Source organism: Diplotaxodon limnothrissa, linkage group LG22, assembly GCF_057381915.1.
Source record: "Diplotaxodon limnothrissa isolate DT_005_m linkage group LG22, D_limnothrissa_male_GT1.1, whole genome shotgun sequence".
In the NCBI taxonomy this organism is placed as follows: domain Eukaryota; kingdom Metazoa; phylum Chordata; class Actinopteri; order Cichliformes; family Cichlidae; genus Diplotaxodon; species Diplotaxodon limnothrissa.
Window position 1 is genome coordinate 16,606,377 of NC_140616.1, and position 18,116 is coordinate 16,624,492.

The 18,116-nt window shown below is 41.5% G+C and overlaps 1 protein-coding gene across 1 annotated transcript in view; it reads left to right on the plus strand.

Annotated features, from left to right (window-relative positions):
- rnf19a (ring finger protein 19A, RBR E3 ubiquitin protein ligase) overlaps window positions 1-16,572 on the plus strand; it is a 28,264-nt gene extending 11,692 nt beyond the window's left edge. The window contains exons 2-10 of the mRNA XM_085346242.1: window positions 5,719-6,595; window positions 10,142-10,350; window positions 10,505-10,649; window positions 10,778-10,940; window positions 11,231-11,345; window positions 11,520-11,678; window positions 12,442-12,661; window positions 13,264-13,407; window positions 13,532-16,572. Of these exons, the coding sequence (XP_085202368.1) occupies window positions 5,988-6,595; window positions 10,142-10,350; window positions 10,505-10,649; window positions 10,778-10,940; window positions 11,231-11,345; window positions 11,520-11,678; window positions 12,442-12,661; window positions 13,264-13,407; window positions 13,532-14,318 (2,550 nt within the window). The 5' untranslated portion in view covers window positions 5,719-5,987 and the 3' untranslated portion in view covers window positions 14,319-16,572. The remainder of the gene's footprint in view (window positions 1-5,718; window positions 6,596-10,141; window positions 10,351-10,504; window positions 10,650-10,777; window positions 10,941-11,230; window positions 11,346-11,519; window positions 11,679-12,441; window positions 12,662-13,263; window positions 13,408-13,531) is intronic.
- The last annotated feature ends 1,544 nt before the right edge of the window (window positions 16,573-18,116 follow it).

The following is an 18,116-nucleotide window of genomic DNA, read 5'->3' on the forward strand; positions in this document are numbered from 1 at the left end:
CAAAGGTAAGTCAGCTCGAGTACTGCGTGTGAAATGCGTTTGATTTCCCTGCAAACATTCACATTAGTGCAGCATAAATTCATTCATGAGGGGAAATTACAGTGAGAACATGTGGAGGCTGTTAGAGGGATAACAGTGAGTTCAGTGCATTGATGTGACATTGTCCTGAAGGATTTAGTTATTCTTTATGGTTAAAGAAATTGCACTAATTTATTCATATTTATTATAAATAATCCTAATTATACATCTTGCTTCCATGTTTGTATCCTGTGTCACTAAAAATACATTTTATTTTAGTTTTATACATTGATTAATGACCTGCAGAATCTCCTTATCATATTAAGTGATTCATAATTGTCACTTTATGCTTTCCCCATCTCTAAAGTGATGACATCCTTGCATTACATACTTTAGGTTCATTCTCTGCAGGCAGGTTTCTGACAGAGAACAGACAGATTTACACTAACATGCAGCGATGGACACATAAAGAAATGAAAAATCACATGTATGTGCTAACTTTCTAAACACTTTGTTACATTTATGATAAAGTAGATAAAACACATTTATGTCGGCCATGGCTCATTAGTTCTTGTCTTTAAATGAACTTTGTCTGTGTGTGTTTCAGGTGCTGCACTCTCAAAGACTGAATGAACCAGCATTGCAGCCATGGGTCACTGTGAGCATCACAGGGAAGGTTGAAGTCGCCCACTGCAGCTGTATGGCCGGAGTCGCAGAGAACTGCAGCCATGTCGCTGCTCTTCTGTTTAAAGTAGAAGCAACAGTCTTGATCGTGGCACAAGGACTGTTACAGATGAACCTGCTTACTGGGTTTTGCTGGGTAATGTGACCAAGATACAGCCAGAGGTTGGCCATAAGATAGACTTCTCCTCTTCAGCTGCCCAAAAAAAGGCTCTTGATCAAAACATAAACAGACCATCCGTAGTGACAGGTAAAAGAAGCCGTCCTCAAAAAAGGAAAATCCCACCTGCTACTGTGGAGGAGTCTAGATGTATGCCTGTAGTGCACTGCCGTGTAAATAATTTGCATTTACTGAATATGTACTGACTGAGTCCCACTGTTCAAAAGTTGAATAAAGAAACAAACTAATTTTTGCCTCTTTTTTTATTTTATTAAAACCACCTTATAGAGCATCACATCAGTAACAGTGTAAAATCCATATCATTTACAGTTTACAAATGACAAAATGTTTACACAAAATCATGAGTGTTTACATGATATCACCCACTACTAACATTACTTTATTTACTGTATCTTTTGAAAAAATAACAGCACAAGACTTAAGAACATTTAACAGGAGCAGGTTTCATTCTTCCCTGGTTTTATTATCACACTGTTCACCAAACGCAGCAAACCTTCACCATCTTATCCAGGAGGGTCACCTCTTCACCCTCACATGGAAGAAGTAATCTGATTGGCATGGTGGTTTGTTTGAAGCAGGTCCCTCGTGTAGCGCTGGGACCCAGTCACGATGTTTCATCCATTTCATAGGCTGGTTTGCTGCAATAATGCCAAATAATTAGCAACTCTATAAATAGACGGTAGTTCTGCAAAATCACTCAGTAGGATGTTTGTTCTAATTTGCTATGAGCTCAGAGTGCATTGAAAATGAAACTAATAGGCTATAAAGAGTGATATGAACATATTTAGAACTTACCGGAATGAAACTGTCTGGAGCACCAACAGATATTTGGAGATGGAAGAGAACTGGAGCTCGTCTCACAGCTGCTATCCAGGCTGGACGCCTTCGTTTGCTAACATCGATACACGAGCTGCCTCATGTTGCTTCCAGGTTGGGAAAGAATGAAAAGATAAACCCTTTTCAAGCTTATTTTCTTGCTGGTCGTGCGATCGAACATTGCAGCCGACCACACAGCAAATACGAACCATGGCTGTTGTGTGTGCCTTCGCTCCCTTTTCACTTGCGCTAGACCCCCAAAATGGCGGATCGGGCCAAAATCCTTTCCACGCCCACCCCCGTGACATCACGCTCCAAAGCCCTATATATGGAAGATTTACTGCTTTTGTTAGTCAGTGACACACTGTGCATGTGTCACCTTGCACACAGCAGCTTTTCATAGTTTAAATTTCAAATGCAGAATCTCTTATTTAAAGAAAGTTAAAAAAAAAAATGGAGTCACCAGTTAAGGTGTATTCTTCTTTACAACTTTCATTCTTTGGCTGCAATGCTACAGCCTAATAAGATGCAATTATGGTTGGCACGCTTTTTCTCCTTTATCTTTATGTGACAGTTAAATGCACAGCTTAACGTAACATTAAAAATACTTATGAGGTAAAGTCAAGAAAAAATGTCTGCTGGAAACGTCTAGTCTTCTGCACACTGTCTGTTGTAATTTCTTCCTAGCAACCTGAAGTGCTGTACTTAACAAATATAAAGTTTAATTATTGACCTCAACCAAGTGGTTAAAACAGAAAGAAATACTTCTATATTTTGTGTCATATGATGACAACAGTTGTTAACATTTAAGGCTGGACCAATTCAACATTTCTATTTCTAAAGGCTCCAGTGATGAATTTGTTGAGACCGGTTATTTTATACCAAATCTTGATGATTCCACATGGATTTCAGTGAAAAGATTGAGCCCACCATTACACAAATATTGTTGTGTGGATTTTAGTGCTGAGAAAACTATCGTTTGTGGGGGATTTCACACATCAGTACAGCTGATGTGCACGTAAACTGAAGGCTTCAGTCACACAGGTCTAGAGACCAGTTGGCAACCACCAGTCATGAGTCAAAAGTTAGTAATTATTAGTAAGTAAATACTAAGTTACTAAAGCCCCATTTATGTAGGCCTGGAGAGCAGTCCCATCTGGGAAATATTCACCAAGCAATAGTGAAACTCTGAAGAGTGCATTGCAAACCAGTAAAGGCTACAGTTAAACTTAAAGTAAAAGTTGCACTGTTTTTGATACATGTTGGTTTCAGTGGGAGGGCACAACTTTTACTTTGAAAGTAAACGTTTTGTCTCACTACCACACCTTGTTTAGCTTGTGGGTGTCTGCAGATAAGTTGACATCTTTCATGCAAACTGCAGGTGACCACAGCAATGTGCGAGCAACCAAAGCAATAACCAGAGGCAGCACCCTCTTTGCAGCCAATTTCACCCAGCAAGCTCCAGCAACCACTACACATTTTTCCCTAATGACCGGAGGTTGCCAAAGGGTTGCCAGCCAGTCTCTTGATTGGTGTAATAAACTTGTACATCAGATAAACATATATAACTCTACTTATTAAACTAACAAATGGCAACAGACTTCAGATAAAAACAATGAACAGTTAAATATTTATTGGTGTTTATCTGTTAGATTTTTATGTCTTTAGACTGCGGCATACTGCTGTCATTTACGGTCATAGTTTCTCCTCTTCAACACACACGCATGCACACACACACACGCGCACACACACACACACGCACACACACATATGTAGAGCTGCCAAGAGATAAGTGAAATAAAATACTATTCATTGAGTTGATGGCAACACTTTATATTACAGTAATGCAGTAAAAGCTTCCCAACAACGGAAACATCAAAGTAACTTCCCCCTTGCTGTGTGTGTGAGAAGGAGCAGCTTATCATTAATATATATGAACGTTTATGCACTAAGGGTTATCCTTATTTACATTATTCATTATGTTAATGACACAACTGGGAATGTGCAAGGAGCATCTAACTGCAGGTGAAGGGCTGTGTAAATAAAACTGGCAGCTATTAACCATAATTAAAGTCTTTTATATTATAATAACATTTACATTGTAGCCATTAGGTATGAGGGCATATGCTAATGGTAGGTACTTATCAGTTTTGTCCCAACAGTAATACAGATACAGTCCTGCATCTGGTTTAATACATTATGTGTTGTCAGATGTGCGTTTGCCAGTGTATTGCATACATCTGTCATGTTCATACGTGCGTTTCAGGATATTTGTCTCTGAAGAGATGGGACTCTTATGCCGTGACACTGTCTGCAGACTACTGGCTGTATTTAGAGCTTGTAGATGTGCAAAAAGTCAGCCGAATTTAGTTTCAGTCAGCATCAAAAGGCTACTGGGATGCATTTGAGTTGTTTTTTTTTTTTTTTTTTTTTTTTTTTTTTGAACCTGCCTGCTGCTAAACTGGGAGATAAAAATGGCAGTTTGGGATCAAGAGTCATTTGATCCAAGCATCTTTTTTTTTTTTTTTTTTTTTTTTTTTTTTTTTTTTTTTTTTGGATGTTTGCAGATTTTATTGGGTGTTGTCAGTCAGAGCTGAGTGTGAGCACCTGAAAGACCGCATTTCTGAATTTTATTGCATTTATAATCTTTTAATGGCCTTTTTAAAATGCTTCAAGCTCGTGATCAAACCACTAACCAGATTCACTGAAAGTGTTAAAATGTTACATTAATTTAGTTGAGTGTATGTTATTATTAGGTGCCGAACTGAATCTGGTTTCAGGCTCTGCAACTAAAGACTTTTTTCTTTTTAGCCTTCCCCAACATTAAAGTAGTTGATGCTGACTTCGGCCTACATGCCATGGTACTTAAAGGTGGAAAAACAGCAGCCAGTCAGACTGAGGTTTGTAGGTTACGAGAGTGCATATGGTTGCTTTGTCCCAGTTTAGATTTGCAACAGGCTTGTTAATTAGTCACCTTTTGGCTCCCGCTGGAATTTTCCTGAAATTAGTCCCTAATGGCAAACACAAGTTTGCAGCCTGCAGCAGCCAGTAGAAATCCCTTTTGTCCTTTATATTGCTTTAGGGTTTTTAAAATACTTTGCAATTCATGATACAAACATGAGCACAGTTATACAAACATGAGCACAGTTATATAGGACATGTCAAGTGAGGGCAAACTTGGAAAGCGTTGATTTCTGTAATTCTGTTTATTTATTTATTTATTTATTCATGTATTTTTTTTTTAAATACTGCGAGAAGATAAAGGTGTGGAAACAAAATTGTGTTTAGAAGAGCGTGCATATTTTGCTGAAAGCAAAACAATCATGGTAAATTTTGTGTTGGATGGATTGGATAAAAATAGGCCAGGTCAGGTGGAAGGTGGTTAGGATTAAAAGAACTTCATGAAGCATTTTTGATCTCATTTGCTAGATTGGATTAGTCAATGAAATTTAAGACTCGCCTCTGTTATGCCTGTTATTTTGACCCTTAAACCCTTCACATCCACCACAAGTGCGTTTTCACGCTGCTTTTACAGGTGAAGAGCTTATGCTTAAGTTGTGCAAACAAGCAGTGAAAGTACTTAAGGCTAGGTGAGGCTGCAGAGAACTACAGGCACAGCTGTGGCTGCTTTTGAGATCTATGGTGGAAACGCAGGATTTGTCTTGTTTTGCCTACACTTGACTAATACACACTCGAGGGAAAGCATGCAGCTATGTGAGAATAATAGCATGCACACACTCAGAGGCACAGAAGACACGCCTGAGAAAATGCCTGCAGTCTGCCAGAAAACTCTTAAACGTCAAAGAAGTGGTTACGCTTTAACACAGAGGCCAGTGAACAGCCTCACGGATGGCTGTCTTGCTTTTAAGATTCTCTTTAGTTGGATGGTTGTTTTGCATCTTGAAATAGCGTTGCCTCGTTTTGCAGCCAAGTGGTTCTGTTTTTGCAGCAGATAATTAAAAATTAATGCATTTGACTTCAGCACAGCACCTGATATTTTCCTCTCTCTCTTTTTTCCTCAGGTTTGTGGCCTACATCTGAACTTGTTCATCTTGGCCATAAAGGAACCCCTTAAACTGGTGTGACTTAAAACAAGGGCAGATCATCTCACACACCTGCACACCTCCTAAATCAGGTTCCTGCCACCATGTCCTAGATAGCAGTCTATTTCCTGAGCATCTTCCTTAAACCCTAGTCCCTCTTTCCGTCTTCCTTCTCCGTACCATCTCTAATCCCCGATCCCAATGTGGTAATTGCTGGTCACAGCACCAGTGGCGCCCAGTTTGGCGTGATGAGCAGCCTGCACCAGCAGCATCATGGCAGCACAGGCTCAGAGCGAGATCTTCACTCTGCTGGCTCCTCTGTTAGCCTCCCCACAGTTAGAAAGACTCCCAAGAAGCGCCGTCTTTCTCTCCATGCAATCTTTGGGCGCCGACGCCGGCCCGAACGTGACCCCAAGCGCAAGGCGAAGGCTCTGCAAGCTGAAGTTGGGGTGGATGGTGTCGTCAGCCTCGAAACTGCACAGGTAGAGACTTTGCAGGATAAAACTGCAACCAACTCTCCATTAGATGTAGCGTCAACTTCTTCAGTGCCAGGGTCTTCGTCAGAGCTGCTGGAGTGCCCTTTGTGCCTACTGCGCCACGCACGCGATCACTTCCCAGACATCATGACCTGCCACCACCGCTCCTGCGCAGACTGCTTGCGACAGTATCTGCGCATCGAGATCTCAGAGTCACGAGTCAACATCAGCTGCCCCGAGTGTGCTGAGCGCTTCAACCCCCACGACATCAGGATGATCCTGGGAGACCGAGCCCTCATGGACAAGTACGAGGAGTTCATGCTGAGGAGGTGGCTGGTGGCTGAACCTGACTGCCGCTGGTGCCCAGCCCCTGACTGCGGGTAAGAACCACAGCTGAGGGATTAGATGGCCCCTGAGTGAATAACACACAGGACTAGTTGGTGTAGTTCAAACATAATACACAAGGCAAAAACTTGGGAAATGGAGGCTTTTAGATTTACATTCAAATGTAACTGAAGAGTAGGAAGGAAAGTTGAGATTTGCAGCACTAATTACAACAAGGCACGTGTAAATTTCAGACAGCTTCCAAAATTTTAAGCCTGTGATATTATCCTGAAAAACCTGCAAATTCATATGGGCCAAAATCTTAGTTTTAATTACCTGAGATGTGCCTGATCTTCTGTAACTTTGATTAAACCAGTGCCCAACTCCTAAAATAACACACTAAGGCAGAAGATCAAGGAAATTTCAAGACTGTAATCTGACCCTGTGAAGTTTACTCCAGCTTCTGCATTGATGTCTCGGCTAAAAATAACTCGTAGCAATAATAGCCGCATTTATTCTGTCAGTCAAAAGCAGCGAGCAGTCAGTTTATGATGATGCCCGCTGTGTTCAGACTGCAAATAGGTTGTAAATGAGCAAATATTCAGTATATAGCCACAAATGAAGGAGCATGTATAACAGTCTGAACAATACATGAACTAATTTATGGTTGGATCAGGTGTATTTTACTTGTTCTTCACTGGCCTGTGCACTGTATGTCCTCTACTGGCCAATAACACGCCGTTTTAGCTTCTGTACAATTAAGTCCTTCTTTCTCCTGATTGGCTGTACTTGGCTAGCTTGTAACCTTGTGCTTCTAAGCACCGCCTCCCATCAGTGTAGCTGTGCCTTAAATGACCATATAAGGAAATTCATGATCAGCTGACATCAGACTAGAAGACCCACCACACAACAAGCATTTTGAGTAGTATAAAGGTTTTTATATACGCGGACCAGATTATCTGAAATTATGGCAGTGTTTTAGTATAAACATTCAGCATCATGTGACAGAAAATAAAGGAAAGCATAACACACCCTTCAGTGATAATAATCTTAAAATAAGGCGAAAAGTTATTTAACCTAAAATAACAAGTTATAAGCTGAATGAAAAAAGACAAAACAAAAACCCTATTTCAATTATTAAAGTTGGAAAAAATTTGCAAGTATTGCAAGTTGCTGGTTTGGGGTAAAAACGAGCTCTGCAAACCTCCTAAAAATGTTAATAAACTGCTGTTTCTTGCAGTTGGAAATCTTTCTTTTTCTCTCTCTCTCTTATATGTCAGAGGCAGTACTGGGTTAAGGTCAGTTCAGGGTCTTGTATGTTTCGAGCCGGGAGGGACTCAATAGTTTGCTCACAGGGTCCTGAACTGACCTCCATACGTCTCTTGCTTCTCATTGCACCATTAGGCCGTGACTGCCTCCATGCACACAGCATACGTGTACTGCTAATGTACCCTTACATCAGTGTGTATTTGGTTTTGCTCCAGGTGCTGGCTGCACTATTTTGTTGTTTTTTTTGCCTACACTTGACTAATACACACTCGAGGGAAAGCATGCAGCTATGTGAGAATAATAGCATGCACACACTCAGAGGCACAGAAGACACGCCTGAGAAAATGCCTGCAGTCTGCCAGAAAACTCTTAAACGTCAAAGAAGTGGTTACGCTTTAACACAGAGGCCAGTGAACAGCCTCACGGATGGCTGTCTTGCTTTTAAGATTCTCTTTAGTTGGATGGTTGTTTTGCATCTTGAAATAGTGTTGCCTCGTTTTGCAGCCAAGTTTTGCTTTGTTTTTTTATATTTTTGCTCCAGTCAGCCATGATCAGTTCAGCTCTGTTGTTGTCTGCTTCAGAAATGGTTTCACCCTTCACTCACTCTCATGATCGTCTTGCATCAACAGTGCTGACCCTTGTCTGCTGGAATAATGGCTCTTTCATGAGTTTGTTGCAACTCAGCTACAAACAGCTCGACTCTGGCTTGCTGCCACTCTCCTCGCTGGTTAATGCTCTCAGTCTTTATTGTTGTATAATTGTGCAAATTACTGGGCTCTGTTGGTCAGCTCAACTGTGAAGTTTGTCAAATTTGAGTCCTCATTATTCCTTAAATAAACAGCTGAATCATCTTTATGCAGTGAAGTTTTGCTCAGTTTCGGATGGTGTCCTATTTAGTTACATGCAAGCATAACCGAAACAGTTTTTCTATTTTGGGCAAGCTTGGGGTTTCTTTTAAAAGTTGAGCCCAAGTATATCACTGTAGGTGTTACACTACCAGTTAAAACTGGTTGAATTATGGTCTGACAGTAAAATGTATGTGAGGAAAACAAGATGGGGATAATACCAAAAGGCCATTTGGCAATATTTTACCACTTTTTACAACGTGCCATCGGTTCACCTCACCAAGGTGTTAGTGTAGACTGTCTAGAAACTGTGCAGACTGGCTGTTTTGTTTAAGTACATGTTCACATTCAGCCTCTACTGCTGCTTGTCAAATGTGTCAATAAGAGGATAACAGAGTTTATCTGTTAATGCTTACATTCACTTTCATTTCTTTCATCAGAAACTTGACATGTGATGAATAGTTTTATATATTTACTCTACTGCTTCTATTTTTTTGTATTTCTTTTTTAACTTCCTCCTTCCTCCACTGACCTTGAAGAAATGTTAGATGTAATTATATAACTTTGCATTTAAGATAACTCTAATCTACCTTTTGTAAGGTTAGCCTTAAGGGTTTAGTATGACTAACTTGTCTTCCAAACTTATCATTTTGCTTCATTCGCTAACTTATAAATCCCATTGATTCCCACCAAATAGCGTGCCTCTTTAAGTTTCCAGCTGCAGTTGCTGTTGCTCCCTTGCTGTCAGCTGATGTTAACGGCTATATTAGATTAAATGCTCATCTCATGTTAACAAAGATCTTGACTCACAGCTGTGTACGTCAGACGGTGCTGCAGCGTCTGTTTAATTTGAGTTTTTTTTTTTTTGTCTTTTTTTCTTGGGAATTCATCCTAAACTGAGCAAGAGGCTCGTCCTCCATGTTCTCCTCACACAATCACATTTAGAAATGTGGAAGATGATCAGGGTTTGAGTGGAGCAACTAAGAGTTCCTTACAAGCTGCTTGCTGTCGCACTGTTTTTGCTTTTCCTCACGTCCCCGTGATAACCATCATGCAGGATCCTGAATGCCTCTGAGTTTAAATGAAGCTGTCATATCTGCTGCGGTATCTAACACAGAAACCATCCCCCATGTCTCACCCCTGGAGGGACACGAGGGGGGCTTTGAGTCAGCAAGCTCGGGGGAAACAGTCACTACCATTCATAATATTCTTGTCACTGATATAAAAGCAGGTTATTTAAAGCAGCAGTTGTGATGGGATATAAATGACTGCTGCAGCAACGGGCTTTTATGGTGTCACTTTGTCAAGTTTTATGTGCTCATTTATAAAAAGAAACATTCCTGCCACAAAAAAAGCCCTCTAATAAGCCACTGTGATGACTGATGTAGGTTGCTATGGTGATATGCCATCCTCCAGATTTGATTATACCTGTAGCGGCAAGTCCATTCTGTCTCACCAAATTTTATTTACCATCATTTCTCTTTTTAGTTATGCAGTCATTGCATTTGGATGTGCCAGCTGCCCAAAGATCACCTGCGGGCGTGAGGGCTGCGGGACAGAGTTCTGCTACCACTGCAAACAGCTGTGGCATCCCAACCAGACGTGCGACACCGCACGGCAGCAAAGGGCCCAACACTTCCGGCTGAGGAGTTTCAGGTCGTCCTCACTCAGCTACAGCCAGGAGAGCGGCGCTGCAGGTAGCCCACAGATAGGTGCTACCATACAAAGCTCTCAGATTAACCTGACCTGTTCTTTGGCATTACACATTAAAGGACACTTGTGATAAATTCACAGTGCACAGAAGCTTTATCATTTTAAGCACAATATTCAGTCTGTTTTATTCTGCACCAGGTGATGACATCAAACCATGCCCTCGCTGTGCAGCCTACATCATCAAGATGAACGATGGAAGCTGCAATCACATGACCTGCGCCGTCTGCGGCTGTGAGTTCTGTTGGCTTTGCATGAAGGAGATCTCTGATCTGCACTATTTAAGGTAAGACTTCCTCCGCCCTATGCTTTTCTTATTTTTTAGGTTTCCTTTAATATTTACAGCTTAATATTTACAGCTCTCTTTTTGTCTTAGCCCTGTGAAACTATTTGATCTCTCTTGTCTCCTCCCAGTCCATCGGGCTGCACCTTCTGGGGGAAGAAGCCGTGGAGCAGAAAGAAGAAGATCCTGTGGCAGCTTGGCACATTGGTGGGTGCTCCTGTGGGTATCGCCCTTATTGCTGGCATCGCCATCCCTGCAATGATCATTGGCATCCCTGTCTATGTGGGCAGAAAGGTGAGAGCTCCCAGCAGGCAACAGGGGTACAAAATGTGTGTATTCAGAGAAGTGAGAAGTGGTGAAGATCTTGCAGATTAGTACAGAGAGGTTGTGTTATGCCTGTTTTTTTTGTTTTGTTTTTTTTTTTTTGTACCAGTTTTGTGTTCCTAGTACAGTATCTTGCATGTAACAAGTTTGTCAAATGTCAGCCTTGAGATGTGGGGACAAAAGGAGGTGTGTGTTCATCATTTGTGGCTTTACTGCAAAGCGTGTGAAGTTAAATCATACTGAACAATTATTCCCATCAGATTCATACTCGCTATGAAGGCAAAGACATCTCCAAACACAAGAGGAACCTGGTGATAGCTGGCGGCGTGACGTTGTCTGTGATCGTGTCTCCTGTGGTTGCCGCGGTCACTGTTGGTGAGGAAAAATGTCTTTTTGTTTTGTTTCACCATCTGTGCCTTCATATTGTGCCTTGCTTGTACCAACACACTGAGTTTAAACATGTTTCGCCCACCAGTATTTTCTTAGTTAATCTGCTTACCTTACCTAAGTGTCAGTCATAATAATTTTTGTTCATGTTGTGTTATTTAGGAATTGGCGTTCCCATCATGCTTGCGTACGTCTACGGTGTTGTCCCGATCTCCCTGTGCCGGAGCGGAGGTTGTGGAGTCTCTGCCGGCAATGGGAAAGGAGTGCGAATTGAGTTTGACGATGAAAATGACAACATAGGCAACGGTGCTGCAGCCACAGGTGAGAGTCTTATACTGTACACAGGCTATGGGAAGAACTTAAAGTCACAGTTCAGACAATAATGATCCGTTAATGAATAATTAAAAATGTTGTTTTAAGCACCATGGTGCTCTGCATTTAGCTTAGGTCAATTTTCAGGTTAAATATTTAACAGGGTTGATAGAAAAGATTACTGTATGAGTTTGTTCTCACGGTTAGGAATGCATACCAGTCATTACTCTTACATCTGGCCATGCCTTTGTTTTTATGCGCATGACATTCATTACTCAAAGGGCTGTTGATGGAAGATGCAGAAAAGTATTCAGGGCGTGTGACTGTGTGAAATGACTGGCACGATATCAGCAATTGTGATGAACTAGGGGCTCTGCGTGACGGCGAGACGTGTTGTTTTCTTGCAGCTTCTGTCATCAATGAAAGTCATAATTATTAGTACAGATGACAGCGAAGACTTTGACCTTTTCAGAAACATAAGGTGTGAGACGTGATGATGTCCTTTTGATTCCAATGAGAATTTAATGATGTGTTGTTCCAGGATGCATGGTAAAGTCATACCAAGTTCACTCCTGAGTTTATTACTTATGTGTGTCCACTTTGACGTTACTGACCATGCTCCATTTGTATTAGTTTCACTTCTTTGGGCATTTATAGTCACAGGATACAGTAATACTATATCAGAAAGCCACATTGTTGCTTTAGTTTTGTCCATCAAACTATTCTGTAGCCTAATAAAAGCTCACACTGTGTCCCCCTTTTCTCTGGTCAGACACAACCTCAGTAGCGGAGACTCGCCTCAACAACGCCAGCCTCGGCGATGGTGCGAGTGTTGGTGGTCTGACGGGCCTGAGCCTCAGTGTGAGCGGAAGCAACATGGAGCGCTGCGGCGTAAGTTCCACCCAGCGGGATAACATGAGTGACAATGCCAGCACCACAGCCCTCGCTGGGACCAGCATCACCGGAAGCCTCTCGGGCAGCTGCTACAACCGGTAAATGGACTGGACTGATTGTGTGATAAGCACGCCCAGATGAGCCCAAACAGAACACTGTCTGAGGGAAAATCCAATAGCTATTCTAAATTGGTCGTACTTGTGAATGGGTGTCTGTTGGCCCTGTTAATGGACTCCACTTCTCGCTGACAGCTGATGAAAGCTGTGATAGGGTTCAGCTCCCCTTCTCGTGACCCTAAATTGAATATAAGGGGTTAAGAAAACAGACAGATGAATTAAAATTAACCCTTAACTTCCTAAATTTCCTTAACTCCTTTCTTTAACTCAGCAGTGCACTCAAAATAAAAGCTATGAGACGTCATTCTTTACTTTCATCACTTAAAAGAAAAAAGCATGTTAGTCTTTTTTTTTCTTTTTCTTTGTATTATTTTCTCTTCATCGTAGAAATTTTGCACTTCTATGTGAGTGGCAAATGGTGCAGTCGCACAATGTTATCAGTGTCTGTGTAGCTTAGAGCTTTCCAAGCTCCTTAGACCATTTTATCAGTGTTAAATGTTTTAGGACTGAAACTACATCGATGGGCTTGTTGTTCACTTGTCAACTGGACTTTCTAGTTGTTTTGACTGCTTTTACTTTTCCAGGATGGAAGTCCAGGCCGACGTCCAGAAGGAACGCTGCAGCCTTAGTGGGGAGTCTGCCACAGTCAGTCTGGGGACAATGAGCGACAACGCAAGCACAAAAGCCATGGCGGGGTCCATCCTCAACGCCTACATGTCTCTGGAAAGGTCAGCACTCAGATTATACACATCCTCCTTGTTCTAGTAGGAATTTGGTGACCTAGATTTGTTAGACTTGTAGGCAGCTGCCCTATGATCCAATAAGTTAAATGTAGGTGATTTGATTTTGCAGAGACAACAGTCTGGAGGTGCAGGCAGACGTGGAGTCTAAGCAGGAGAAGGTGAGACACGGAAGCGCCAGCAGCAGCCTGGATGAAGCCAGCTGTAGTAGCAGCTCTGCTGGCCTGAAAGGAGCTACGTGCTCGTGTCCCTCCACCTGTCGCTGTGCTCAGCAAGCCAACCACTCCTGCCCCTGCCCGCCGTGGTCAAAGGATGCCTCCACCTCTGGGGTCAAAACGAGCAAGGGCAAGCGTTGGAAAAAAGCCAGCAGCATCAGCAAAGGAGAGGCAAAAGTTAACGAGATCCAAACAGACATGGACACTCAGCTTCTGGAGCAGCGCAGCACTAATTCCTCAGAGTTCGATTCTCCGTCCCTGAGCGGCAGCCTTCCTTCTGTGGCTGAGTCGCACTGTAGCCACTTCTCATCTGAGCTCAGCTGCTCAGACCCCGAGACCTCGAGACCGGCTCCTGCACCCTGCTCTCCCCCGATGGACGCCCACCCTCATAATCCCATCAGCGCCTTCAGTGACGTCACCATCACGCCCATGCCAGAGGTGGAACACGACCGCCTGGAGCACTTCCCGCCTCAGATTAGCCACTCAGCCTTCACCTGCCGCCTGCTGTCTTCATCTCCACCTGCTTCGCCAAAAGAGGGAAGTAGCGGGACGTTTCTGTACATCAGCGAGGAGAGTGTTGGTGACACAGAGCCAGAGAAGGATGAGAGCTTGAAGGAGACCATTTGCAGCGCTGTGCAGCCTGTAAACCAAACGAGAAAACGCTGTATACAAACGGACATCTAAAGGAGCTCTTCAGGCATGATACTGCACAAACACAGCAAGCTCAGTTAGCCTTATCACCCAGTGCCACTGTTAAACGCAGGCACCGTCCCTACCCTCCATGCATCTTGGGAAGCTGGTGATCAGGATTAAGGCTATAAATTAATTATATATATATATTTTTAGAAATATCTGAATGTCAGGGTTGAGGTTTAAGTCAGAGATGGAGAGAGAGGGATGGATTTCAGGAGCAACAAGAACATGACCAGATGTGTGACATCTAAGCGAGATGTTAAAGCACCCAGCAGTGCTTCAAGGCCTATAGTAAGTAGAGTTGCATGTACGGGGACAGGTGTGTAAAGCAAGTTATCAGGTGGTGCAGAAGGTCCAGCTTTCATGATGATCTGCAAACTCTTTTCAGTCCTGGTGGGTTTTCCAAATCCCACAAACCAGATTTGACCCTTTCCCTCCCCAAATAAGAAAAGAAGCAGAACTGAAAAAGCCGGATAAGAGCAAATAAAATGTCTTGACAAAACTGAGCTGCTATAAAGAAAAAAAATCCACACCAACTTCTCCTTGAGCACATTAGCAAAAAAGAAAAAAAAAAAACGAGCAAAAACCAGAGGGATGTGTCCCCGCTGTGGTCCACCACCAGCTCTTTCTGTGAATTCTTTAAATGGCAGCGAGAAACGCCGGAGAGGAGTCGGAGAGGAGCGTGGAGGCGTCTGCCAAGCATTTACACTTTAGAGGGACCAGCTATTCACCCGCAGATTTTATGGTCTGCAATCATATATAAGAAAAATATTATCTTTGCTTTTTGTTTAAAACGTGATTCCTGTCATGTGTTTGCTTATTTTATTTTCCATTTTGGGAAAGTTGGTTTTAATGTTGAAGCCCTGTGTTGGGTCCAACTGTTTATTATAAGCGGGTGGGAACTGTGATATCAGAAATACTCAAATACTCATCCCTTGAGCTCTCCTTTTTTATTTGTTGTTGTTTTGGTTGCACCTGTGCAGATATAAAAACCTTCACTGCAAGCTTTGAATTGAATCGTGCGGCGTATTTAAGAAAAGGGATTTTTAAGCTGTTCCTTGTAAACAAAACAAAGCAGATCCCAACATTTCAACAAGCATTTCAGACTTGTTTTAAAACTAGAACTACTAGAAGTACCCACGCAGTAAGAACAAGCGTGTCAGGCACACCGCAGCAAGTTGCAGTCAGAAGTTTATCCGAGCACATAAATCTTAATCAGTATTCAGTAGCGAATGTACAGTAGTAATGTTAAATTGTTTTCCCCTCATATAAATCAAAAAGCTATTTTTTATTCAGAGCTTTGGGTGTATTTTAACTACAACATGTTCTTGTGATGTTTCTGAAGACCTTGCAAATGATTAATGCAGATAATTTTATAATTATTGAACCTACAGTGCCTTTCGGGGGAGGGGGAGGGGTTTTATTGTGTTTTGTTTTTGTTCTCTGTGTGTTTCATCAAATGATAAATGTAAAAACAATTTGATAGTTATTATATTTGCCACATAAAATGCACCAAAACTTGATAAACACCATTCCCAGAATGCTAATGCGGACTGTCGCAGTAGCTGGTGTTAACTACCAAAGAGCCGCTCTCAGGCCGCTGCAGTGGACACGTCAACAGTGACAGAATAATTTTTTAAGCAATCTACTTTAGTGCGTAGAAATTGAAAATCAGAGCAATAAAATATTGGATTAAACCCAGTACTCACAACCAAAATGTTTATCTGAATTTAAATCGTTGTTAGGATTATTTGTTTTTAATATTCCCCTGAAGTAGCCAAAGTTTTTAAAGTTTATGTCATGCACAAGTTGGCAATAAGATCCCTTTAATCCAAAGCAGTCGGCATCATGAGTATCGTGAGCACAGTGACACTACAGGCTACGGTAGCTTTCAGCAGCTGGAGCACATTTTCAGCCCGACCACAGATTGCTCCTCTGTGACGTCAGGCAGCTCGTGGTGAGCTGGCTATCTGCTAAAAATAAATAAATAAATAAAATGTTTTGGTAAACCTCACAAGCCTCTAGCTGCAGGTTATTCCCTCCGTTTTGTAACCTACCTGCTGCTGAAAATGATACAACTTCAGAGTCAAATAGATCCTCCGAGGTTTTATTATTTGGAGACGAGTGGCAGGTGTGTTTTCTAATTGGGTCAGATAAGCTTATGATATTTTAAAAAGTATGTATTACCTAATTATTTGCTTTATAATGTGCATGCAAATGCATATCGTTTAATAAACTTCACAATCAAGCTTGCTGTGATCGTTTTGTGTTCATTTATTCGTGTTTCAATTTGAAAAAACACAGGCACATTAATGCATTCTTGTAGCAGTTTATTTACATTTGCATTCAGTCTATTTACATACAGTACATGCTTTTACATTCATGAATGAAGCTTTACATCAAGATTTTTTTTTTTTTTTAAGATAAGCCTTTTATTTTTACAACACAAAGGAAAACAAGACTGGAAAAAACTAACCTAATATTTTTATACTTGCAAAATAAACTGTGGCACAGTTTGCTACATTTTAAAGAAATACATAGCGGATGTGGGTGATTTCAAAAGCTTCTGCTCCTGTGGAGAGTTGACAGAGGTGATAAATTATGTTTGCAAAGCTTGGTAAGCATCTAATTTGTCCTTTTCAAACGTGTGTAAAAGTACATTTCAGCCTGCACACAAACGCAGGCTGAAATGTGGGAGAATGACAAGCCTGAGGGTGGAAGCTGAAAAATGACTTTCCATGGAAGCCTTTTCTGCCAAAGAAAATTTACGGTACATTAGTCAAAATTTTCGTTTAAGTCCTATTAACTCAATTAATTACTTGAAACTGGGGAGGGGGGGGGGGGGGGGGGGTGAGATAACAGGTAAATAATTGAGATATATGAAGTTTTTTTTTTGTTTTTATTCAGAGCTTCTCGCCCCCCCCCCCCCCCCCCCCAAAATTGGTGGAAACAAGCTTTCAATTTGCAAGCATTGCTGCTTTCTCTTATAGGCTAGGCTCCCAACTCAAACAAACGAGTTATTGATGTTTTTACTTAAATAAAGTACATTTGTATCACTGTAATAAATAATTTTCTTGTAATATGACAGTTTTTGATAAATATATCTGGGTGTTTAATCAGAGCCTTATCGGGGGTCTTGTTGCAGCAATAAGGGCACAGACATGCGGACATTAGCTTTAATTTAACTACTATATACCTACACAAAAACAAAACAGTCATTAATTACATTAATTACTGAGCTACAGTACAGTGCATTGTTCTGTAAACTGTAACACTAACCTAAGCAGGGCGATATTTAAACCCAGAGAGGTACGTGAACTAAAAGTCGCTTAAAAGGGACTTTTAGTTCATGTCCCACTCACTCAAAATTTTTATTCAACATTATTTGATTTGCAGTTAAGTGACCGTTATGTATCTTATTGGTCTTTTATCGTCTGTCTGAAACAAGTCTTTTTAGTTTCTGTTTCTTTAAGGCCCCCCCCTCCCCCTCACTATAAGCCCAAATTCTGATTGGCTGCCCTTCGACTTGCTTCTAAACAGAACCCAGTGCTTGTTAGCTCCGCCTCCTTATTCAGACATAGCTAGAGCTGATTGACCATATAAGGAAGGGTATTCCGAGCTGACATCAGCTCAGCGCTAGTGTTAAACACAACACAATGATTACTTTATAAAAGATGATGTAATTTTTTGAAACAGTGGTAATATGAAATTCCAGCAGCATTTATCAGGCATGAAATAAAGAAAAGCATCATGGGTCCACTCTAAAGTGCTGACCTCAGACTTTTTTTT